The 22,962-nt window shown below is 39.5% G+C and overlaps 1 protein-coding gene across 2 annotated transcripts in view; it reads right to left on the bottom strand.

Annotated features, from left to right (window-relative positions):
• PAPPA2 (pappalysin 2) overlaps positions 1 to 22,962 on the bottom strand; it is a 295,094-nt gene that overhangs the window by 45,311 nt on the left and 226,821 nt on the right. For both annotated transcript variants that reach the window (XM_064594278.1, XM_064594279.1), the window contains 3 exons: positions 6,372 to 6,540; positions 4,816 to 4,951; positions 2,730 to 2,839 (listed from right to left, as the gene is read on the bottom strand). In XM_064594278.1, the coding sequence (XP_064450348.1) occupies positions 2,730 to 2,839; positions 4,816 to 4,951; positions 6,372 to 6,540 (415 nt within the window). The remainder of the gene's footprint in view (positions 1 to 2,729; positions 2,840 to 4,815; positions 4,952 to 6,371; positions 6,541 to 22,962) is intronic.

Genomic DNA, 22,962 nt, shown 5'->3' on the forward strand with positions numbered 1-22,962 from the left:
GCTATCTTCATGGAGACAACTGAACTGCTCTTCTTTGAATGTTCCACTTGGAAAGCAGAAGTGGGAGACTCCAATCACTGGAAGGCCTGCACTCTGGCCTCCCAAACCCTACATCCACCGACTGACAGCCTTTACGGGGAAGTGGGTGGAGAAGAGTTCCTTAAGCAGTTTATCTCTCAAGAGGAAGAAAAGGGTCTGAAATATCCTAAGCATTTCCCCCTTCAGCTACTAATGGAGAAAGAGAAGTCTTTTCTCAGGGGAAGCTGAATTTAAGGGACTGAAGGAAAAGGTCTAGACCATCTGGCACTCCATGAAACAGGAGGCAGGAGTCCTTCCAGAGCTCTTCCTCCGGGCGCTGTAATTCCAGCTAGACCTTCACAGCAGACTATGGGAAATGGGACAGAAAGTCTAGAAAGGCCAGGGATGGGAGAACTAGGCAAGGTGTTTCTCTGGCTTTCTCCTTCCCACCCAAATCCAGTCTTCACACTGCCCTCAGGCTCCTGGTTTGCTCCACTCTGCTCAGTGTCCTCCTTGGGTTCTACATCCTAGGAGGGGCGTGGCCTGCCCTGCGGGATCTCGCCCACCTGCCTCTCCCCTATCTCATCCTTCTAGTACCCATCTTCCCTCTCCCTTACCACCATACATACCGTGGTTTCAGCCACAGAGAACATCTTACCATTCCTAACCCTCTAGAACATTCCTCACGATCATAGTCTATGACCCAGAGGAAAAGCCTCCTGGTCATTTGATCCTTCTTGAAGCTCCTGAGCAGAAGAATTAGTTGCTTCCTCCTGGGTGTTCCCACAGCACTTCTACCACAACCAACCCACTTCCTGTGTTGCTTTATTATAAATGTTTTCATGGCCAGATTATTAAGTCTCATAAATAGAAGGACTATCATTTTCTCATCTCCATATTCCCAGCACTTAGCCCAGTTCCAGGGCACATAGTAAGTCCCAACAAATGTTTGTTCAATGAATAACTGACTGAATTAATAGGGGTATGCTACTCCCCATCCCCCTCTCCTGAATTGTACTTGGAGTAGTTTTTCTGATCCTCCTGCTTTGACACAAATCCCTACTGATAATACAGCACAATTAGCCTGTGAGGAAAAAGAAGCAATCTGAGGATGGTTTCCAAATGAAATATGGAACATCTCTAGACTCCATCTCTTGGTGAATCTATGAGAACAGCCTTCCAAGGATTTTCTTTGTTAGAGAGTCTAATAAAGCAACCAAGGTCCCAGGCTCTGTGTTATCCCCACCCTTCCCACTCTAAGGAGAAATAACTAATTTAGCACAAGATCTTCTCCATCTAGATCTTGTATAGCCTTCTCTTCCTCATTTTCATTTATTTACCTCTCAAATATTTATTGAGCAATTTCTGCCTACTAGGCACTGTTCTAGGATCAGGGGATATAGTAGTGAATGGAACAGACAATATTCCCCCCGGGGGCTTTTAATTCTAGCAGCAGAAAAGGATACTAAATAAGATAAATAAGTAAAATGTATAATATGCCTGGTAATGGTAAGTCTTAAGGAGAAAAAATAAAAATGGGAAAGGGGGACAGAAAGTTTTAGGGGAGTTAATATTTTAGAAACAAAGAGGGCCCTGATATTTGAGTAAAATTCTAAAGAAAGCCAAGAAGCAAGACATGAGGAAACCTGGGAGAAGAGCATTCTAGGCAGAGGGAACCACAGAGCAAAGGTACTGTGGTGGGAGTGTTGCTGGCATGTCTAAGAATCAGCCAAGAAGCCATTGTGACAAGATTAGAGTGAGCCAAGGAAAGCATATAAGGGATGAAGTCAGAAAGGTAAACGTGATCACTGGAGGAAAGGAGGCCATGGAACTGAGAATCCAGGTTTTGGAAGTGTCAAGTGTGTGGAAATTGAAATCAATGAGTCCTGTGGGAGTATCAGCAAATGCGACCATGACCCAGGAGCTAAAGTGTTTAAGAAATAAGGGGAGGGGGTGACCTAAAGGTAAGAAGATGACAGAAGATGAAGTTGGTTTTGTTGGCATTAGATTCAAATGTGGGGGACTCCAGGGAGGAGACAGGGAGAATAGTTTGGAAGTGTCACTGAGGAGACAGGAGGGCAGGTGCCCCTCTCCTGGGCCCAGGGGAGAGAGAAAGCAGGGAGAGGAGTCCTCAGGGTTTCAACAGAGAATGTGAACAAAAGGAGAGCCCAGAGAAGAGGCTGTCAGTGTAGTGGGTCTTGCCCACAACCGACTGGATTCCATGGGGCCTGGGGAGAAGATCTCAGAATTCAGAAAGGGTGGGCAGGAAAGGCAGCTCTCTCTTACTCCCTTTGGTCATTCTTTCTCTGTTTTCAGTTTTATCTTCATCTTTTCCAAACCATCTTTCCCTCTCCATCCTTCTTTCAACTTTCTTCATTTCTTTGGCTTCTTCTAAGTTTTCCTGTCCTATTTTTCATTAGTAGTAATCTTCTCTTCCCATTTCCTTTCTGAATTACCATTCTTTATGTCTCCAAGTCCTCCTTCTAGATTATCTTTTAAACTGTCCTTTGGATAGGGGCCATTTTTTTCTCAAGTTTCCTCTTTTCTCTTCCTGATTTTTAGTTCTTCTCTCTAGGAATGATCCATGTGGTTGTTTGCTTTAAGGATGCTTTGAAAGCCTCGGAAATTACTCCAGGGAATATGCTGTCAGTTCAAAATTTCCCCCCAGTAGTCTTACATCCTTGGCACATAAAAAATGTCCCTTTCCTCACCTGGACTTTGACAGGTTCCATCCAGTGCTCCAGAGTGTCAGCAGTGATGTTCTCAGGAAGAATTACAGGATCACTAGGGGGAATTACGCACGATGGGGAACACACTGCACCTGGAGGAACAGAAATTTATAGCAGAGACTTGAACTTCTTAGATCGCTGTCTTTTTCATTCTGGTATCAATAGCTTTGATTTTTTAAGAGCAATTACTTTCTACGTTATGGGTCACCACATTATCATGGTTATAGGCAGGGCTGATATTCATCTACTATGCACCTGTAGGGATACTTCTACACTAATTGCTAAAGAGCCACTGCCCCAAGTTAACTCCCCTTGACAAAATGCCCACTCTTCTTTCTGGTCCAGTATAGCCCCTTCTCTGGAATCTCTGAATCCCTGCATGATCCAGCCATTAAAAGTTTAACTCTTGGCCCTGTAGACCTCCAACATCCTACTCTAGGACTCTGGCCAGCCAAAGACTAAGCTGATGGGCTGATGCCTTTTAAGTACATTTAATATCATTCCTGCTTATATGATCTCTGGAAGGCTTTTAATTATAGCAGCCACTACCTAATAAATTTACTAGCTGGGGAAAAAAATGGCCCAGAAATTATGAAGGCAGATTTATAATGTCTGTTGCTCCAGTGAAGATCATTATGCTGTCAGCCAAAAAACCTATGTGATTAAAAGAGGAAGCAACAGGAAATTAGAAGCAGAGGCTCTGATCATGTGTTAGCCTCCTGAAGGAAAATCTTGCTCCGTTCCCTTGTATGTGGGGCCCAAGTGTCTTCTAAAACTCTATTCAAAGATGACACACTCCCAGGGTTCTCTGCTTCCTCATCTATAGATTTGTTCATCTCCAAGCTTCTTTTTAGCTCTCACTGTCTCTATGTCTACGTTTTCTGCAAACTTGTGAAATAACTCAAAATGCTAAATGACTCTTAAGAGCTCTATATATGTGAGTGCATGACATTTTAATACAGAAATTAGAGAGTGGGGAGATGAGACTTCACTGATGAAACACCATTCAAAAGGCCCAGTCTGAGCACCCCACTACTCCATGCCTGACCATGAGATATCTTGGGGCAAAGAGCAACCTAAAGATGGTAGAGAACCATCTCTGAAACTAATGAGCTTTCTCATTCACTCAAAGTATGCCCACTGGCATTATACAGTTACAGTGACATAAAATTACTCCTTGCTTGGGGCACCTGGGTGTCTCAGTTGGCTAAACATCCAACTCTTGATTTTGGCTCCGGTCATGATCTCGGGGTCATGAGATCAAGCCCCATGTTGGGCTCCGCGCTCGGTGCAGAGTCTGCTTGAGATTCTCTGCCTCTCCCTTTCCCTCTGCCCCTCCCTCTGCTCATGTGTGCCCTCTCTCTCTTTCTCTCTAAAATAAATAAATAAATAATAAATAAATAAATAAAATCGTAAAAAAAAAATATTACTCCTTGCTTATGCAGTTCAGAACTCAGGGTTAATCTTACAAGGTTTTCCACAAAAAAGCATCTCTTTTCTATGATGCTTAGGTCCAGACAGGGCAAAATTGAATCAACATCACTATAAATCAGCTCTGACCAAAGAGACCCTTAGTTGCCATTACTTGATTAAGAATTTGCCTATAGGTTCTGGAGCCTGGTCCTCTCATTCTGGAGAAAGAATGGCTAAAAAGCAACGCAAGCAAATGCCATCTCAAATCATCCCTTCAGAAACTCTCTGCTCCAGTAACAACTGCAGGAAGAATGGAGAAGGGGCGAGCACATGCATAGTGTATGGCTACACATTTCTACCTTTCCTCTTGAACTACAACTCAACTCCTGCTACAAATAAATCCACTTTCTGCCTGCAGCGCTTGGGTAACATGACCAGACCCTCCGCAAATAGCTCAGCAGCCACACCAATGTTACACGCATGTGGAAGGGTAAAAAGGAGCTTGCCATAAATTTTATTTTTACTGAACCAGCCAAAAGTCAACTTGCATTTCCATCTACTCCTCAGGGAGAACAATGGATCTGACTCAAACTCCAGCCAGGCTTAATAAAAGGATTACTTGGGAGCAGAATTCACCATCTCCTCCCAAACTTACCAATTCCGTATCCCTGTTCACACTTATACTCCACAAAATTCAGCTCCGAAGGGGGTGGTGGGCACTCCCCTTGCAGGTTCTCACACAACTTGAACTCCTCAGTCCACAGTCCCTCCTTAGTGCAGAGGATGGGACGCTAAAATATCAAAAGTAAACATTTCCATTCTTGTTTTGTTAACTTCATTTAGACCAGGGAAAAAAGTGGTCTGATGAAAATGGTAGTGTTCTCCAACTTTTAGAACCTGGACTAAAAGATACTATTGAAATAATAAACCATGTTGTTACTGACCAAAAAATAAAAATAAAAAATAAGAAAAGTCAAGACAATTTTTTGCTATTTGGATGTGAAGAAACCATGGACAATTTTGTCATTAATGAAATTTATTAACAATGTGTTTTCCTCTGTATATAAGGATTCAGTGAGCTGTTAACTGTAGCCCACATATTCGGAGATATTTTTGGAATTTTTTTCACAGATGGTGTTGTTTTGCATGGATTCATCCATACTATCACACAAACGCTGCTTGTAGCAAATGTCAGATTTTTTTTCAAGAGGAGTGTGATCCAGTGAAACCAATTCATAATTTTTCCAAAGGTATTTTTGCCTTTCTGCTTGAATGGACACATCGTAGTTTCTTTTGATCTCACCAAAGTTTTATTTCCTTTCTCCATATGTATGCTGGTTTGTGTGACTCTTGGCTCCACACCCCCAATAATCACAAAGTATACTATATGCAGATCACAGAGAAAATAGCACTAACTCACAAAACCCAAGAAAGCAAGATTTTAGAATTGTAGATAAAACTCTCCCTTCATCCAGGGCCAACTCCTTGAGGCTTTAAACAATCAGTGCAAACGGATGTGTCTGATTTCTCAGGAGTCTCATTTCATGGCATATTCTTTTCACATCTGTCCAGCAGTACTTACCTTGGAGTGCTGGACACTGAGACAGACATGTGCCAGGAGAGCAGTCAAGGTCATTGATCTCTGCCTAGGAAGTCTGCTTAACTTCCTGTCTCGTGTGTGTATGTGTGTGGTACTTGAAAAGAGTCAAAACTAAAACTGATTTTCATCACATAACCACGATAAGACTGTGGTTTTCATTTGAGACCTCTTGTGCCAAAATCCTAGGAAGAATGGTAGTCAGATAGTGCTTTCAGCTTTGCCTTTGCTGAGAAATTTGTGTTTCTGTTCAGAACTCTGTTCTATTGAAAAATATGATACCAGCTTTCAGAGCCAGGTTAGGTCAGTGGCCATACATGGGAGGAAATCACATTGCCAAAGCAAAAACCCAGCATTTTTTGGAATTTACCCAGGTACCCAAACCCAAAAGGTTTTTCCTTTTATCCAAGAGGAAGTTCTAAACTCAGGAGAAACTATTCCAAAAACGTGGTTATCTTCTGAATTTTCTATCGAATAATATCAACACTGCTGCTTAGAATCCCAGCTTAGTAAGGCCCTGCCTACTGGGATTCACTTAGATCATTTCCAGTCAACATTCTTGGATTGGTCATCAAGATTAGAGCAGAGCCTGATCCAAAACCAAGTCATCTTACCCTTCCACTTTCCTGGTTACAGTTGAGCATACACTGGCTGTTGAGCTCAAAGCCATTGGTACATTCATACATGCCTTCAAAGACAGGAGAAGGGGGCTCACACACCACTGGGATGCAGCTGCCTTGCTCCCAGATTCCACCCTCCAGGCACTGTATCTTCAGGAAGTTGCTGATGAGACATGAAACAAAATAGCCCATTAGACTCCCTCAAGGAGGTCATGGTAGAAGTCTGGGTTCTCAGTAATATGGGATAAGGATTAGCAAATAGGCAGGAGCAGTTGGTTCTTGTTAACTAAAGGTCCTACCTCACCAGTCTAATTTCTAAGTCATGGAAGTAAAAATAGTAGTGGACACTTAGCAGTGATAACAACAGCTATTGTATGGTATAGGCATACCTTGGAGATATTGCAGGTTCAGTTCCAGACCACTACAATGGGAGATCTCACAATAAAGCGAGTCAAATGAATTTTTTGGTCTCCAGTGCATATAAAACTTATGTTTAAACTATACTGTAGTTTATTAAGTGTGCAATAGCATTATGTCTGAAACAAACAATGAAAGCTTAATCCTGTCTAGATTTTGATTTAAAGCAAGAGACACGTGACTCTTTTACTCAAACACTTAGAGAACATTGTAGTATTATTAATTGGCCTAATTCCAGTTTTGTTGTTTCTTGGGGAATATAGAGGCCCAAGGAGAGGGAGAGGGATGGGGGAACAGCCAGTCAGTGAAGCAGTCAGACTACACACAACGTTTATCGATTAAGTTTGCTCTCATATGGATACGGTTCATGGTGCCCCAAAACAATTACAATAATAACATCAAAGATCACTGATCACAAATTACCATAACAAATACAATAATAATGAAGAAGTCTGAGATATTGCGAGAATTACCAAAACATGGCACAGAGACATGAGGTGAGTAAGTGCTGTTGGAAAAACAATACCCACAGACTTGCTCAGTGCAGGATTGCCACAGACCTTTGATTTGTAAAAAAAAAACAAAAAAAAACCCCCAAAAACCCAAAACCCCAAAAATGCAATATCTTCAAAGCACAATAAAGCAAAACACAATAAAACAAGGTATGCCTGTAATATTTGATATAAATCTCTCAAGAGAGCTTGATAAATATCAGTGCAAGGTCTAGATTGTTTACAGCTGGGTTTTATTTAAGCTTTTCATCTCGGAGAAGCCTCACACCTAAGTGCACTGGGAAATGCCAGGTGGGATGAAGGAAAGAAAAAAGTTATCACACACTCAGGGGACTACCCAGAAGTGATGTGGGGATCATCAATGTTCATATGGTAATATAATTGATGAAGTTGCCAATATATCTTCGTTCTCCAGAGAGGGGAGAAGATACAGCATATAGATTTTCTTTTAAAACAGAAACTCTTAGCCTGAACTTCAGAAGGGCAAGGACCTTTCTAGAGATTACTATGGCCATTTTGTTTGTTCACAAGTCCATATTTTCCTTGGAAAGCACTCATAGGTTCCCAAAGTAGGCATGACTCAACACTGTCCTGAAGGAATTGCTCTTCCTTCTCATGCATGAACATGGCCTCCAACCAGAGAAACTGCTTTGAGGTAGACAGATGTAGACAGTGAGGTAGACTCACTGCCAATTTGAAGGTGTTTTCCATATTGCTGTTTTAATGCATCCACTTCTGATTCAGAGCAATCCTGGTTATGAGCTTTGATTCTGAAACAGAAGTAATTCCGTGGCCATGGACTCAACCATATGGTGGCCTTAAATTATTATTTTCCAGGGCCATGATGCTCTTTTTAAATTTAAATATGCCCACAACTTTTAATGACTGTCACATTATTATACAAGGCCTCCTGTGTACTTCTCCAGTATTCTAACGTTACACTAGTAAAATATTTATCACATTGTTTTATAAACGTGCACATGTCTCTCTTTTCCACTAAGGTGAAAACTTCCTGAAGGCTAGGATTGTGTCTTATTCTTGTTTTTAATCCTCATAATAATTCCTAAATAATATCTGGCTTACATTAGTTATCTTTCAGGTTGAATAATTTAACTAAAATTCACAGTGTGTTAGGCATATTGCAGAGCACATTACACATGGTAACAAACTGATATTTCCTGATGAAATAGTATTATTATTCCTATTTCAAAGATAAAGAAATATACTCAGAAATATGAAATAATTTGCCCTAGATCCTATAGCACAGATGCATTTATTTGATTTCAAATAATTTAAATAGGGGCGCCTGGGTGGCTCAGTCAGTAAAACACCTCCCTTTGGCTGAGGTCATGATCTCAGAGTCCTGGGATCAAGCCCTGTGTCGGGTTCCCTGCTCAGCGGGGAGTCTGCTTCTCCCTCTCCTGCTCCCCCTGCTTGTGCTCTCTCTCTCTCAAATAAATAAATATTTTTAAATAAAATAATTTAAATAAATTTTAATAGTTTAACATAATTTGAACAGTCTCCATTTAGAAACAAGTGAAGGATTGTTAGTTTTTTATTGAGGCAAAATTATTATATAACATTAGTTTCAGATATGCAACATGATAATTTGATATTTATATACACTACAAAGTGATCACCACAATAAGTCTAGTTACCATTTTTCAGCACACAACTGACCTCCTTCACCCATTTCATCTATTCCCACCTACTTTCCCCTCTGATAACCATCCACCTATTCTCTGTATCCATGAGTTTTGTTTTATTTGTTCATTTGTTCTGGGTTTTCTAATTCCATGTATAAGTAAAATATATGGCATTTGTCTTTCCCTGACTTACTTCGCTTAGCTTAATATCCTTAAGATCTATCCATGTTGTCACAAATGGCAAGATTTCCTTCTTTTAATGGCTGAGTAGTATTCCACCATGTATATACACTACATTTTCTTTATCCATTCATCCATTGATAGGCACTTGGTTGTTTCTATATCTTGGCTATTGTAAATAATGGTGCAGTGAACACAGGAGTGCATATATCCTTTCAAATTAGTGTTTTTATTTTCATTTTTTTGGATAAATACCTAGAAATGGAATAACTGGATCATATTGTAGTTCTATTCTTGATTTTTTGAGGATCCTCCATACTGTTTTCCATGGTGACTACACTAATTTACATTCACAACAATATTTTCTCCACATCCTCTTCAACACTTGTTATTTCTTGTCTTTTTGATAATAGCCATTCTAACAGGTTTGAAAGGATATCTCCCTGTCGTTTGGATTTGCATTTACCTGATAATTAGTGATTTTGAACATCTTTTCATGTGTCTGTTGGCCATCTGTATGTCTTCTTTGGAAAAATGTCTATTTAGATCCTCTGCCCATTTTTTAATTTTTTTTTTTTTTTTGCTATTGAGTTGTTTCAGTTTTTTATATATTTTGGATAGTAACCCCTTATTTGTTTTATGACGTGCAAACATTTTCTTCCGTTCAGTAGGTTGCCTTTTCATTTTGTTGATGGTTTCCTTTGCTGTGAAGCTTTTTAGTTTAATGTAGTCCCACTTGTTAATTTTTCTTTTTGTTGCCTTCAATTTTGGAATCAAATCCAAAAATTCAATGCCAAGACCAATGCTGAAGAGTTTACCTTCTATGTTTTCTTCTAAGAGTTTTGTTGTTTCAGGCCTTACATTCATGTCTTTGATCCATTGGGGGTCAATTTTTGTGTAGGGTGTAAGACAATGTAGGGTCTAGTTTCATTGTTTTACATGTGGCTGACCAGTTTTTCCCAACACCATTTATGGAAGAGACTGCCCTTTCTCCATTGAATATTCTTGGCTCCTTTGTTGTAAATTAACTGTCCATATATGTGTGGGTTTATTGCTGGACTCTCTATTCTATTTCATTGATCAACATGTCTGTTATAACAACACCATATTGTTTTGATTATTATAGCTTTGTAGTATAGTTTGAAATCAGGGAGCATGACACCTCCAGCTTTGCTCTTCTTTCTCAAGATTACTTCAGCTACTCAGAGTCTTTGGCCCCTACAAATTTTATATCTGTTTGTTCTAGTTCTGTGAAAAACACCATTGGAATTTTAATAGGGATTGCAGTGAATCTGTAGATTTCTTTGGGTAGTATGGATATTTTAACAATATTAATTCTTCCAATCCAGGAGTATGGAATATCTTTCCATTTATTTTTGTCTTCTTCAATTCCTTTCATCAATGTTTTTGAGTTTTCAGTATACAGGTGTTTTACCTCCTTGGTTAAATTTATTCCTAGGCATTTTATTCCTTTTGATGCAATTGTACATGGGGTTGTTTTCTTAATTTCTGTAGTAGTTTGTTATTAGTATATAGAAACAATTTTACTGAATTTACTTGTTAGTTCTTCACTGAACTAATAAATAAAATTTTACTGAATTCATTTATTAGTTCTAATGATTTTTTTTGTGGAATCTTTAGGGTTTTATCTATACAGTATCATATCATCTGCAGATTGTGACAGTGTTACTTTCTTTCCAATTTAGATGTCTTTTATTTCTCTTTCTTGCCTAATTGCTGTGGCTAGGACTTCCAATACTATGTTGAATAAAAGCAGCAAGAGTGGGCATCTTTGTCATGTTCCTAATCTTAGAGGAAAAGCTTTCAGCTTTTCACTGTTTAGTTTGATGTTAAACAGTTATTGAGATTCATACTTTTATTCCCAGGAATATTTTAGGGTAGAAATCTGATTTTGTGACTGGAATTCTTAAGCATCATGGTTTATGTGAACATATATCTACTATCTGTTAATAATAAATACTATTTTTGAGTTATATTTCAGGTGTTTGGCAAAATACCTATATACATTATTTCATTGAATCCTCCAAATGGCAGTTAAGGTAAATATATTATTATCCACATACAGAAGGAATTGAGTGTGAGAGAGATTTAAAGCTAGCTCAAAGATCCACAGTAAAAAGTATATTAGGACCTAGACCTAGGTGACTAGCTGCCAAAGCCTGTGGTCCTTCCACTGTGTCTGGTTTAACTGTTCCTTTTATGTTCTACAGCTCACTTTGAATATTAATAGCATCTCTATCCTATTCAATATCCCAGATGTCCTTTATCCTGATACCACATTTAGAAGTGTGGCAAAAAAAAAAAAGAAGATTCATTTTAAGTTTATGTATTGAGTAATAAATTACATATAGAGTATTACACAAATCTTAGTACACAGATCAAAGAATTTTTACATGTGAATACACCTGGGTAATCACGCAGATCAAGATAAAGAGCATTTCCAGTGCCCCAGAACTCCCCTGGTGTTCCTTACAGTTAAACCTTCCCACACCCCTGCAATCCACACTATTCTGACTTCCATCAGCATAGATTATGTTTGCCTGTTCTTGAACTTTATATAAATGAAATCACACACTATGTACTATTTAGTATATGGCTTCTTTCTCTAAAGAAAGATGCCACTTAAAAATGTCTTCCCAAATCTATTTTCGATGAAAGGTTTGTAGTTCTTTTGATTATAACTAAATTCCTTTTTGTCCCTCTTGTAGACTGGATATTCTACTCTTCTTTCACACTACAGAGTTTATATCCTCCCAGGGACTCTCTTCTTTCTACCACCTCCCACAGATGAAATCCTTCCCCTACCTCTGCTGAATTGACATCCTCCAGCTGGAGAGAGCAGGCAATACCACTGACACCAGGGAAGAGGCAAGGCTGTAAAACCGTGCATGTCAGCATGGTTATAAAGGAAAACCCTTGCTTGGCCAAGACGATAATATTTTGACTTCATGTGGTATTTTTCTCTGAATTGGTTGGAACTCTTCAACATGGAAATAGTCCTCCCTTTTCTTGCATGAAGAGCCATTCAAGAATGCCGATTTCATATATTTCCTTGCCTGTTTAATAACCTCAGTGGTGAAGGTAGATAGATCATGGGTAAGTTGGCCATTGTAGGTGGTAGTTGAACAACATGACAGGCCCTGTGATGCAAACCACCAGCAATATTGGTAAAATATAGACAGGGAGAATGCTGGAAGGTAGAAAGGAAAGCAACAAAGCTCCCACTGGTACCTCTGAACTCCACAGGAGACACTACAGGCAGGGATGAGAGGAGGTTGGGAGAGAGACCTGATTCCCTAGGAAATGGTATTTCCTTTCTATAGGTGTCCCTATGCCCCCTCAACTTCATGGATTCTCCTTCCCAGTTTCTTCTCCCTTGATTAGGGATGGCCTCCTATGGCCATCTCTCCATACACCTCTCACAGCTTCTTCATGGCACTCTATCAGATGACCCACTTCAAGTTCTACCCTCAGACTGCTCACAATGCATTTGATTGGTTAGTTACTCAAGGCCCAATAGCAAGCCCTGTCTTACTGGCTCCATATCAATGCCTGTCAATCTCTTGAAACTTGAATGCCATGGGCTGGTTCTGGCCATAAGAGACTGTGATTAGGGCAAGAATTCAGTGTCCTGGATTCCTCTTAATTCCAGGAAATTTGGTTTCCACAAAGGGCCCTTGAAGGGGACTAAAGCCTATAGTAATGGCAAGACTTTGTCTCCAAGGGTGCCACAGCTCCCTCTTCTAAGTTTAGTGTTGAGGAGTGTCCTCTGAGCCTTTTAAAATCATTAATGAAAAAATTGGTTTATTTACCATGGTTCAACTCCTTCATATAAAGTGTTATGAATCAAAAGTCAAGAGGCACTTTGAAATCATGAAATGAGTAGGTTTGCATTTCAAAGAATGATGGCACTGTTTACTAGATCGATGCACACAGGCAGACCCTCACCAGGACAGGGATTCCAAACTTCTTTGTTAGTCCAGTACAAATGTCCTTCACATAAAACATTCTACTCACTGACTATTAGCTATCTATATTTTCTTCATTCCAATGGAGTAAAAGAGGCTAAACTATCACATTAGGAACTATGAAGTGACTTGTCCAATGCCACATTGCAAGCAATTCATTGGCAAAAGAAAAAACAGAATCCAGAGTTTTCAAATCATAATATAACACCCCAATCCTCAGACCAATGGTTTCCAAATGACATTTGTAGACCAATCATGTAGGAGACATTTGAAAAACCTAGACTGACAGGCTTACTAAATCAAGTATCCTGGGACTACCCTACACTCTGTATTTTTAAATTGGCCAGCAGTTTTTATATGTAGCTAGGTTGGAAAACCACTAAAATCTACACTACTTTCCTATAGCTAAAATTAACCTTAGATGTAGAAGTCAGAGAGCAAAATCACATACCTAACAACCTTGGTTAAAAAGGCTGAATGCTTAGCAAAGACCAAACAGGAATAGTTACAGCCAGACAACTTACTCTGTAAATGGTATCATGAGGAGTTGGGGCTAGGGGAAGGTCTGTATTTATTTTCCTTCTAACTACTCCAGACAAATCACCACAATTTCCAAGTTAGAAGATGCTTTTTTCCAATTTCCAGAACTTGTGGTATCCACCTAGTGCTGAAAATCCAGCTGTGCTCTTTCTGCTTCTTACACCATTGCCAGAAATAAAGATCTTGTAATCAAAACTTGGCTGAAAGTTTGATTGATGTTGCTTGAGGCACACATGAGTCTATCCTACCCTATTCTTCTATCACCACTGCAGGGTTTTCAAAAGTATTATTTATTTTTCACTGGAGAAAATAAAAATATAATTGTTGAGTCCAAGAGAATTAGCATGTCTTTACCAATCAAGGGCATCTGGTGTCTCCAATGGGTAGTCCCTCATGAATAATAACAATAACAGAAAAACAATAAAATATTGCACACTTAAGTGCTAGGGATTATGCAGAATAATACATATCTATATCATTTTATCCTTAAACCCCCCTGTGTGAGAAGGATTATTGTTATGTGAGTTCTTGATTACCTTATCTTTGTGCATCCTCTTCCTCAACCACCCCCATACCATCATCTACCTTGTTGCTCAAATTTGAAACTTAAAGACATCCTTGATTCTACTTTCTATCAATTTTACCTTTTTCCCCAACCTCCCCGCCATCTGATTTTATTTAATCCATCAGCAAGTCCTCTCAATTTTTCCTCCCAAATATCTCCGGAATCTGTCGCCACGCCTCTTGCATCTCCACTGTGATGAATGCTAGCCCCAGTTCCCATCTCTCACCTACTAACTGGACACCCCACTTCTCTGGAACCCTTCCTATACAGTTGGCAAATACCAGTCAGAGAGATATTTTATAAAATAAATAAATATATTACATCAAGTCATTTTCTTGCTTAGAACATTTCAATTGCCTCTTCTTGCATGGGAATAAATTCAAACTTTCTCATTTCTTACAAGTCCTGCATAATCTTGTCCCACTTTCTCTGACCTCATCCTATGTCCCATTCACCTTTAATGTACTTTGTCCACATTGGACTTAGAATCCCAAGCACAACCAAGTTTTTTCCTGCCAAAGGACTTTGGTGCTATTCTCTCTGCTTGTGTTTTTCTTTTTGCTCTTCTGACTGGCTCTTCTTCCTACCTAAAAATAATTTTTGCCACTCCAGAGCAACCTTATTTTACACCTTTATTGTTTTTGGTTTTTAATCAAAGCACCTGTCTCAAGGAATGCATACTCTAATTAATTTTTTTTGTCTTTTTTTTTTAGTTTTAGTAATTTATTTCCTGTCTCCCCCACTGGAATATAAGCTTGGTGAGAGCAAGACCGTATTTACTATTATATCTTCAGTCTCCAGCACAATGTCTGGTACATCATAGGCACCAATAAACATTAGTTCAATGAATGTATTATTTTATAGATGAGGTAAATAAGGTTTAGAAAAGTAGGATAACTTGCCTGGGGTTATCTAACTGGTTAATGGAAGGAGAAGGATCAGTAAGTACCATGATCCATCTGATACCAATGCCTAAATCACAATATGGAAGCACCATTATTCCTAGAAATGAAGCTGCAGATAAAGGACCTCCCTTTACCTAGTACATTTATACTGAATGTCACAAAATCCTACCACATAGAACATTTCTAAAAAGGAGGTGTAAAAGCAAGGAGTAACCACATTTTCATAACACAGATTAGGAAACTAAAGCATTAATTGGCTAAGTGCTGTATGTGGCTCACAGTCAGCTTTTGAATTGAAATTAAAAGCCTCTTTACTCAGAATAGTTTAGCCCTTTACCACTTACCATGTGGTTCCCAGAACAGCAGCACTAGAATCTCCCCAGAGTTTGTCAGCAGTGCATAACCTCGGGCTGCACCCAAGCCTGACTCAATCAGAATCTGCATTTTAACAAGATCCCCAAGTGATTCCTATGCACATTCAAGTTTGAGAAGCATTACTCTAGACTGTGTTAAAAGACACAGTCCTCTACCCGACCGCAGAGAGAACCATCAGCACTTTCAAACTCCGTACCAGTTTTTTTTTTTCTAGAAGATTTTATTTATTTATTTGACAGAGAGAGAGAGACAGCGAGAGAGGGAACACAAGCAGGGGGGAGTGGGAGAGGGAGAAGCAGGCTTCCCGCCGAGCGGGGAGCCCGATGTGGGGCTCGATCCCAGGATCCCGGGATCATGACCCCAGCCGAAGGCAGATGCCTAACGACTGAGCCACCCAGGCGCCCCTCCGTACCAGTTTTTATCTTAACAAACTGTAGACCTGGTTTCTCAAGTCAATATCCTAAATGAAGAGCAGGCGGACTTCAGTCATGGCCAGTCCATAGCCCATCAGTGAGTCCACCCTCTGTACAGCAGGCCCTCGATGTTTAGCCCCAGTCCACTCCACTGGATAAGAAATAGTGTTAGCAGGACCAACCCACTAGACACATTGGCTTTGGTTTTTCATTCTTCCCTGACTCAAAAAAATACCCCTTACAAAGCTCTTCTTCCATGTAAAATAGTGCCTCTCTGTCAGAATAAGCAGTGTGCTCAATCCTAAAAGTACATAGGTAGTTCTACTTCTAAGCCCCACCCCTCACTTCTATTTGGGCTTTCTGCGACTAAATCTTAGGTCTCCAAATTGGCAGATGCAATAATGCCTTGCCCCAGGTCTGAACACCTAACTCAAGTTTGGGGCCCTTCCTCCCCCTTTCATTGCCCCTGCCTTAGTTGTCCAACTCTCAGCCTCTCTCATTTTAAGTTCAGTAGCTCCCACTTAATCTCTTTTGCATGAGTCTCTTGGTCCCTCACACAATTCTCCATAAAGCTAACAGGGTTTATCTTCTTACCAAATCTTCTCAGGTCACCCCCAGATTTTAAAACATTCTGAAGTTTCTGCAATGCATGCAATTTAAACCCAAACATACAATGGCAATTAACATTACCGCAAAATTCTAATATTCATTCCCTTCAGTGTATACTTAAGGACCTGGTGGTTACACTGAAATGCAGGAGTGAACTGGTTCCAAAACAAAACCTATTAAATAGGAATCTCTTGCCTTCCCCATCTTTCATCATTCAGCATTCATACATCCAGTCAACAAATATTCACTGAGCATCTAGTACATGCCTATGCATTATATTAGGTCATATAGTTTATTTATTTTTTTAAAGATTTTTATTCATTTGAGAAAGAGAGAGAGAGACCATGAGAGGGGGGAGGGTAAGAGGGAGAAGCGGATTCCCCGCTGAGCAGGGAGCCTGATGCAGGACTTGATCCCAGGACTCCAGGATCATGACCTGAGACGAAGGCAGTCACTTAATCAACTGAGCCACCCAGGTGCCCAGGTTGTATGGTTTTAGAAACAAATAATAATACCATAAGAGAACCAGAATACTGACCTATGGGAGCTCAAAGAGGGAGCCACCGGCACTGCCTGGGGACATGAAGGTTAGCAAGAAAGAAACACTTGGAGATGGGTTCATTAGGCAGGGAAGGAGGAGAGGGGCATACCCGCCAGAAGATCGATGCATGCAAGAACCCAGAGGTGTGAAAGTCAGAGGTCCCACTGGCCTTCAGCAGGTTTTTAGTGGCTGCACTGGGTGATTCCCATCAGGAATAGAGTGGTGAAGAACAGATGATTTGGAAGCAGGAGACTAATGCTTGAACTCCAGATGTGGCTCTAAATACATCTCTGGCTTTTAAAAAATTACTTAGCTTTCTTGTCTCAGTTTTCCTATCTGAAAAATGGGGTTGATAATAGCTTCCGTATAGGGTTATTAGAAGATTACATAAGTTAGTGTATATAAAGTATGTAGTACAATGAATGGCACATACAATTCCCAATGAGCAGCAGAAATTATTAGCTCTGATAACCAACAAATCTACTCAGACACACTCCTCTGTCCATCCCTCTGCTCTCTCTCTCTCTTTCCCTGTGTGTGTGGATATGAATGTTCGGTGTTAACATTCTACTCAGTCTTCCCACCCTACTCAGTTCTTCAGATTTTTGTCCCACCCAGAATCCTTCAGGAGATAGTTTGTAAATCAGTTTGGCCTAAACTGACTCCATCACTAGACAGCAAAGGCAAGGTCACAATCAAAATGTTCACCCACTAGGCCAAAGAAGGCATTAGCTGGAGCCTGAGACAGAGGATGGGATAAGGAGAGGAAAAAAAAAAAAAGCAAAGAAAGGGCATCAGGGAGAGAAAGTATGGGTTGAAGAACGTCCTATTGGGGTGTGTGGGTGTATGTGTGTGTATAAAATTCAGTGCTTACTCACACAATATTTTAAAAATTATTCTTCCTCATTAATAGAGAAATCAGAAGTCAATATAATATTTAAAAAGGAAGGACAGTTTTACAATCAGATGTTCTCTAGCTTGAGATTGAAGGTCACAGGGAAATTTATGAGTTCAACGAATGCTGTGTTTGAAGCAAAGGCCTGCATACCAATCGCTGGAGCCCTGTGAAGCCTGCAGCAGGGAGTTGGCCTGCACCCAGGTGTGCATTTGAGTGGCCAAGGCTTGGAGAAAAGGTTTCGTCACTTTAATGCCAAAAGAGGCTGTAATCAATTAGCCTAAAGCTCACATTATCCTACAATGGCAAGAGAATTGAGGATTCCAAGAATAAACTTTGAATGTATTTACTATAAACACTAATTATAAAGCCAGACAATGTCTTAATGGAAAGAAAACAAATTTCTATTTCTCACAGATGCATGAGTGTACATAGAGATTATAGTGTGTCCCTTAATTGGCAAATCATAGATAGCACATGTGTCTCTGTCTATATATACACATAGGTTTAACAGCTGTTCATATGTGTATATGCACAATGTTATGACACAGAGTTTAAAACTTATGTAGATTATTTTACTGAGTTTTTAGAAATTGCAAATCCAGGATATTTAAGGAGGTTTAGCATTTGTCTTAACTACACATTTCCATTTCATTAGCCAAGTCTTTCTTTCCCTTCCTATGGTACAGTAAAATCAATTGAACTTCAGAGGTTCAAGCTACAGTTCAAAAAGATCAAGAGTCTAAAAATCTAGATGACACCTCCAGGACATGCCCTTCCTATCTGCTCCCACACCAGTCCGACCTTATGTGCTTGCCCCAATTTTTGAAGTATGTCCAGCTCTATCTTGCTGCCTATTTCATTTCCATTTCTTTCCCACCCCCCCATATCCCCTTTTCCCTTTCATGGTCTACTTGAACCCACTGTGGTATTTGGATGACTCACTGAGATGACAGCAGGATGAGGTGAAGCATTCAGAGAGGGTTCTGATTGGGGGAGGGAACTGCACATATATATTTTTAATTTAATGAACTTTCTTTTTCCTGTGTGTGTGTGTGTTTTATAGGCAGAGGAAATGCACTCCCCCATTGGCCCTCGTAACCCAATACCTGTACCTCCTGCTTGGAATGCCAGCTTCTGTCTTTCTGTCCCTACGTTGTTTTTCAGGAATATAGACATCAACAATGGATAGGAGACAATAGCCACTGATAAAAATGTAGCTGAGTGTTTTCCTTGTTAAAGAAGTTTACCTGCTAAACACACCAAAAGCAGCAGTCATTTTGCAAGAGTCATTAACCTGATGATGATGATTTTGATGATGATGATGATAAAATATCAGCTATTGCTGACCTAAAGCTTCATATGATTAAGAACTGTGTTCACTTATTTACATCTATTATCCAATTTAATCCTTATAAAAAGCTATAAGTAATTCTATTTCCTAATATCCATTTTGTAAATAAAAACAGCGATGTTCAGTATAGATCAGTAACTTGCCCTAGGTCTAAGAGCTAATTAAATGGCAAAGTTAAGATTCAAACTTAGATCTCACTAATCCCAGAACCTGTGTGCTTTACCACTAAGCCAAGAGATAAATCTTGGACTAAGGAAAGTCTTCCTAGCATTTTGACTAAATTTTCTTCTTTAGGGAAGTTTCAGGGAAGTACTTAATCTTTAAATTCAATTCTAGAGATCTTAAAAATGTACCCATATTCTGTCTTCAAGGAAGACCTGGATTCAATCCTCTTGGGTGTGAATAGAGAACAATTCACCAAAACCTATCGAGAGGAAGAGGATAAAACCTTGACTGTTCACTCAGACCAGAAGTTCTCCCAGTATTTCCTTAAGTACTGCCCACTAGGATTGTGCCTGTGCAGTAACATATCACTGCTTCTCTGTTTTTTTTTTTCTGGTGGCAATAAATTGTTATGTATCACTTATCTCAATGGTGTTCTGCCAAAGTGCTAACTCTTCTCATTGGTTCTACTGAGGCAGAAAATAAAATATAGACTTTTAGAGCTGGAAGTCACTCAAGATTTCCCCTTATTTTACAGATGTGAGAAAAAAATGCCCAGAGAGATATAGTAATTTGCTCAATATTGAAAGTCTTGTTAGCCAAGAGCATGGGCTCTGGAGTCAGAATGGTTTAACATCACAAATTGGCTGAGTGGTTGCGGAAAGGCTACTAATGATACTCTGAGTCTTAGTTTCCTCATCTATCTAATAATATACTGAAACATATTATTATTACAGTTTATCAAGGTATACATTACTATATCATAGTATACCATATTATACTATCATCTTATTATATCATCAACCCGACAGAACAGAGCCAAGGCCTTACGCTTGTTAACTCTCTGCCATACCAAATGATCTTTCTGTGTGTAGAGATGGGTCAAGTCCACATGTATAATCCACGGCCATCCCAAACCCTCCCTCCAAGTCAGAGGAGACAAACCCCCATTAAAGAGGTTTACCAACCAAACATTTGTTAAACACTAAATAGTCATAACGTGAGGCCTGTTTTTTACAGTCTTGACCTATATTTGTGTTTATAGAACTTAAATAGATCTGTGTTCTTTGGAAAAGCTGATATCATGAGTGACTCTCAGAAAGTATGGCTGTTTACAATCACTCTAAAAAAGATCTGACTACTACAGCACCTTTCACATGGCATCTTGATTAATGACTTACAGAGGGAGAGGCTAAGTAAGGCTAGAAGGTTGGAATAATTTGTAAGTTAAATTAATTACGAGCCCTAATGAGGTTAATCTAACCTTCGCACATAAAGATAACACCTAATAAGAAAAAGGTAGCCATGGGAGTGAAAGATAAGGGAGACTATAATATGGTCTTTTTGATAAAAATGTAAGTCAAAAACATTTTTTTACCTTACCTTGGAAGTCAAGTTAATGAAACAACAAAGGGGCAATGAACAATGATGTCTATGTGGAAGAAAACTGCAGGGGAGGAAAAGAAAGCGGCTTAAAGGAGCCTGTGTATGTGTTGTAAAATGTCAATAAGAAAGAACTCAGGAAAATACTACAATTCCTTTGGAGTTACAATTGTTTGTATTTTTTCAATTAACTCCAAATATAAATAAGCCTCAAAGAGACATGTAAAAATCTGGCATGCAAAAGTGCTGTTATACTAATTTTGAAAAAAGAAACATTACTCTGGATATTTTTAGACAAGTCAAAATCCCATGACTGATACTGTTCTTACAGAAACAAAGGTTCCCCTAGACTCGTGCTTCTTGATTTTGGCTGCATAGTGGAGCAACTTGGGAAGCTTTGCAAAACACTAAAGCTTGGGTCCCACTTGCAGAGATTCTGATGTAATTGGTTTGGGGTATGATCTGAACATTAAGATTTTTTAATTCTCCCCAAATGATACTAATGTGCAGCCAGGTATGGGAACTGTTGTTCTGGTGAGCTTGTTGAGAGGTCTAATCCTTTTGTGCGACAATTAACTTGTATAGAGTTGTGCTAATCAAGCTTACATGTGTGTTGAATAGACAAAAATAAACAGCCTTTGGAGAAAATGATTCCTTCCATGTTGCTCAGACAATTGTTAGAAGGAAAACATACACATATATTTTTAGAGTTCTTCTACTCTAAAGTCCTTGAAATAGAGATCTCCACTCCCTCATAAGAAACTGCCCCCTTTCCTGCACCACTGATTCGTATCAACTTTAATATCAAATTCCTATCAAGATTTTTCTAATAAATGTACTTTCCTCCATTCATAAACTATTTATTGAGTACCTACCAAAAAATGTAGTATCCATTGGGCACACGAAGCTAAACAAATATTCATGGTCTCTTGGAGAATATAGATAAGTAACCAGACCATGTCTACTCAGTGAGATAAATGATGTCAGGGAAGTTCTGTGTGCAATGGAACCCTGGGAAGGGCAGTTCTTCCAGACTGGGGAGATTTGGTAGTCTTCCTAGATAAAACTGTACCTATGCTAAAAACAGGAGTAAGAGTCAGCTAAAGCAAAGGTCACTGTTGGGGAGAGCTCTGGCCCAGAGGCATGTTAGCCATGGCTTAGATGAGGAAGTAACATCAATCCAATGGTATGAGAGCCTAGAGAAGAAGGAAAATCAGGGAATGAAAAAGAACAGTTGGAGGGAAGTGGTCTCCCAGGGAAGAGAGTAAGCAATAAGCCTATGGAAGTAGGCAAAGTCCAGCTAGATTATATAAGACCTTGAAACTATTTTAAGATTTTTTATTTTCCTAGTGAAATGGCTGGCCATTCAATTTTATGTAGGGAAAAACTGTAATTGGAATTCTGTGTTTTGAAGATCAATTTTGCTGCAAAGTGGTGAACGTATTGAAGGGAAAAAGACTAGAGTCAGAAAGACCAGTTCAGAAGTGAAAAAGGATAGTGGCCTGGTATAGAGAAGTGGCAGCAGAAATTGGGAGAAATGGTCATATCTGAGAGTCAGTAAGATGACAGTCGATGGAAGTTGATGTGTTTTATATAGTAAGAGTATAAAATGCAGATGGGATATCCAAGTGGCTATATCCACAGGCAGTTGTTCTAATGGTCCTTATGGCCCCTAAGGGAAGAGACTAGAGTAGGAGGTATGGATTTAGGAAGCATCGGCATGTGAATGATGGATGAGGCTACAGAGTAAATGAGCTTCATCCCAGACAAGTGTGCAGAATAAGAGAGAAAAGTGAGCTCAGAGAAACACCAACACTGAAGAAATGGGCAGAGGGGAGAAATCCAGAAAATAAAATTGAGAAGAGACAGAGAAGAAGAAGGAAAATTAGGGAGTGAAAAAGAACATTATCAAGGAAGAAGTTTCAAGCAGAGCTTAGCCAACTATGCTACAATAAGGAGCCCGACTCCATTTTTAATGTTTGCTGACAGCTTTCAAGCCCCACCATCTCCCATATCTGAGCAAGCCTATCAGAAAGCTGTATGCTTCCTCTTTTGGCCTCAGGAGAAAGTTCAAACCACACAGGTTCTGTTCACATGCA

Source organism: Mirounga angustirostris, unplaced genomic scaffold, assembly GCF_029215605.1.
Source record: "Mirounga angustirostris isolate CCGP_5_RB_7025 unplaced genomic scaffold, mMirAng1.0.hap1 SCAF_6, whole genome shotgun sequence".
Lineage (NCBI taxonomy): Eukaryota > Metazoa > Chordata > Mammalia > Carnivora > Phocidae > Mirounga > Mirounga angustirostris.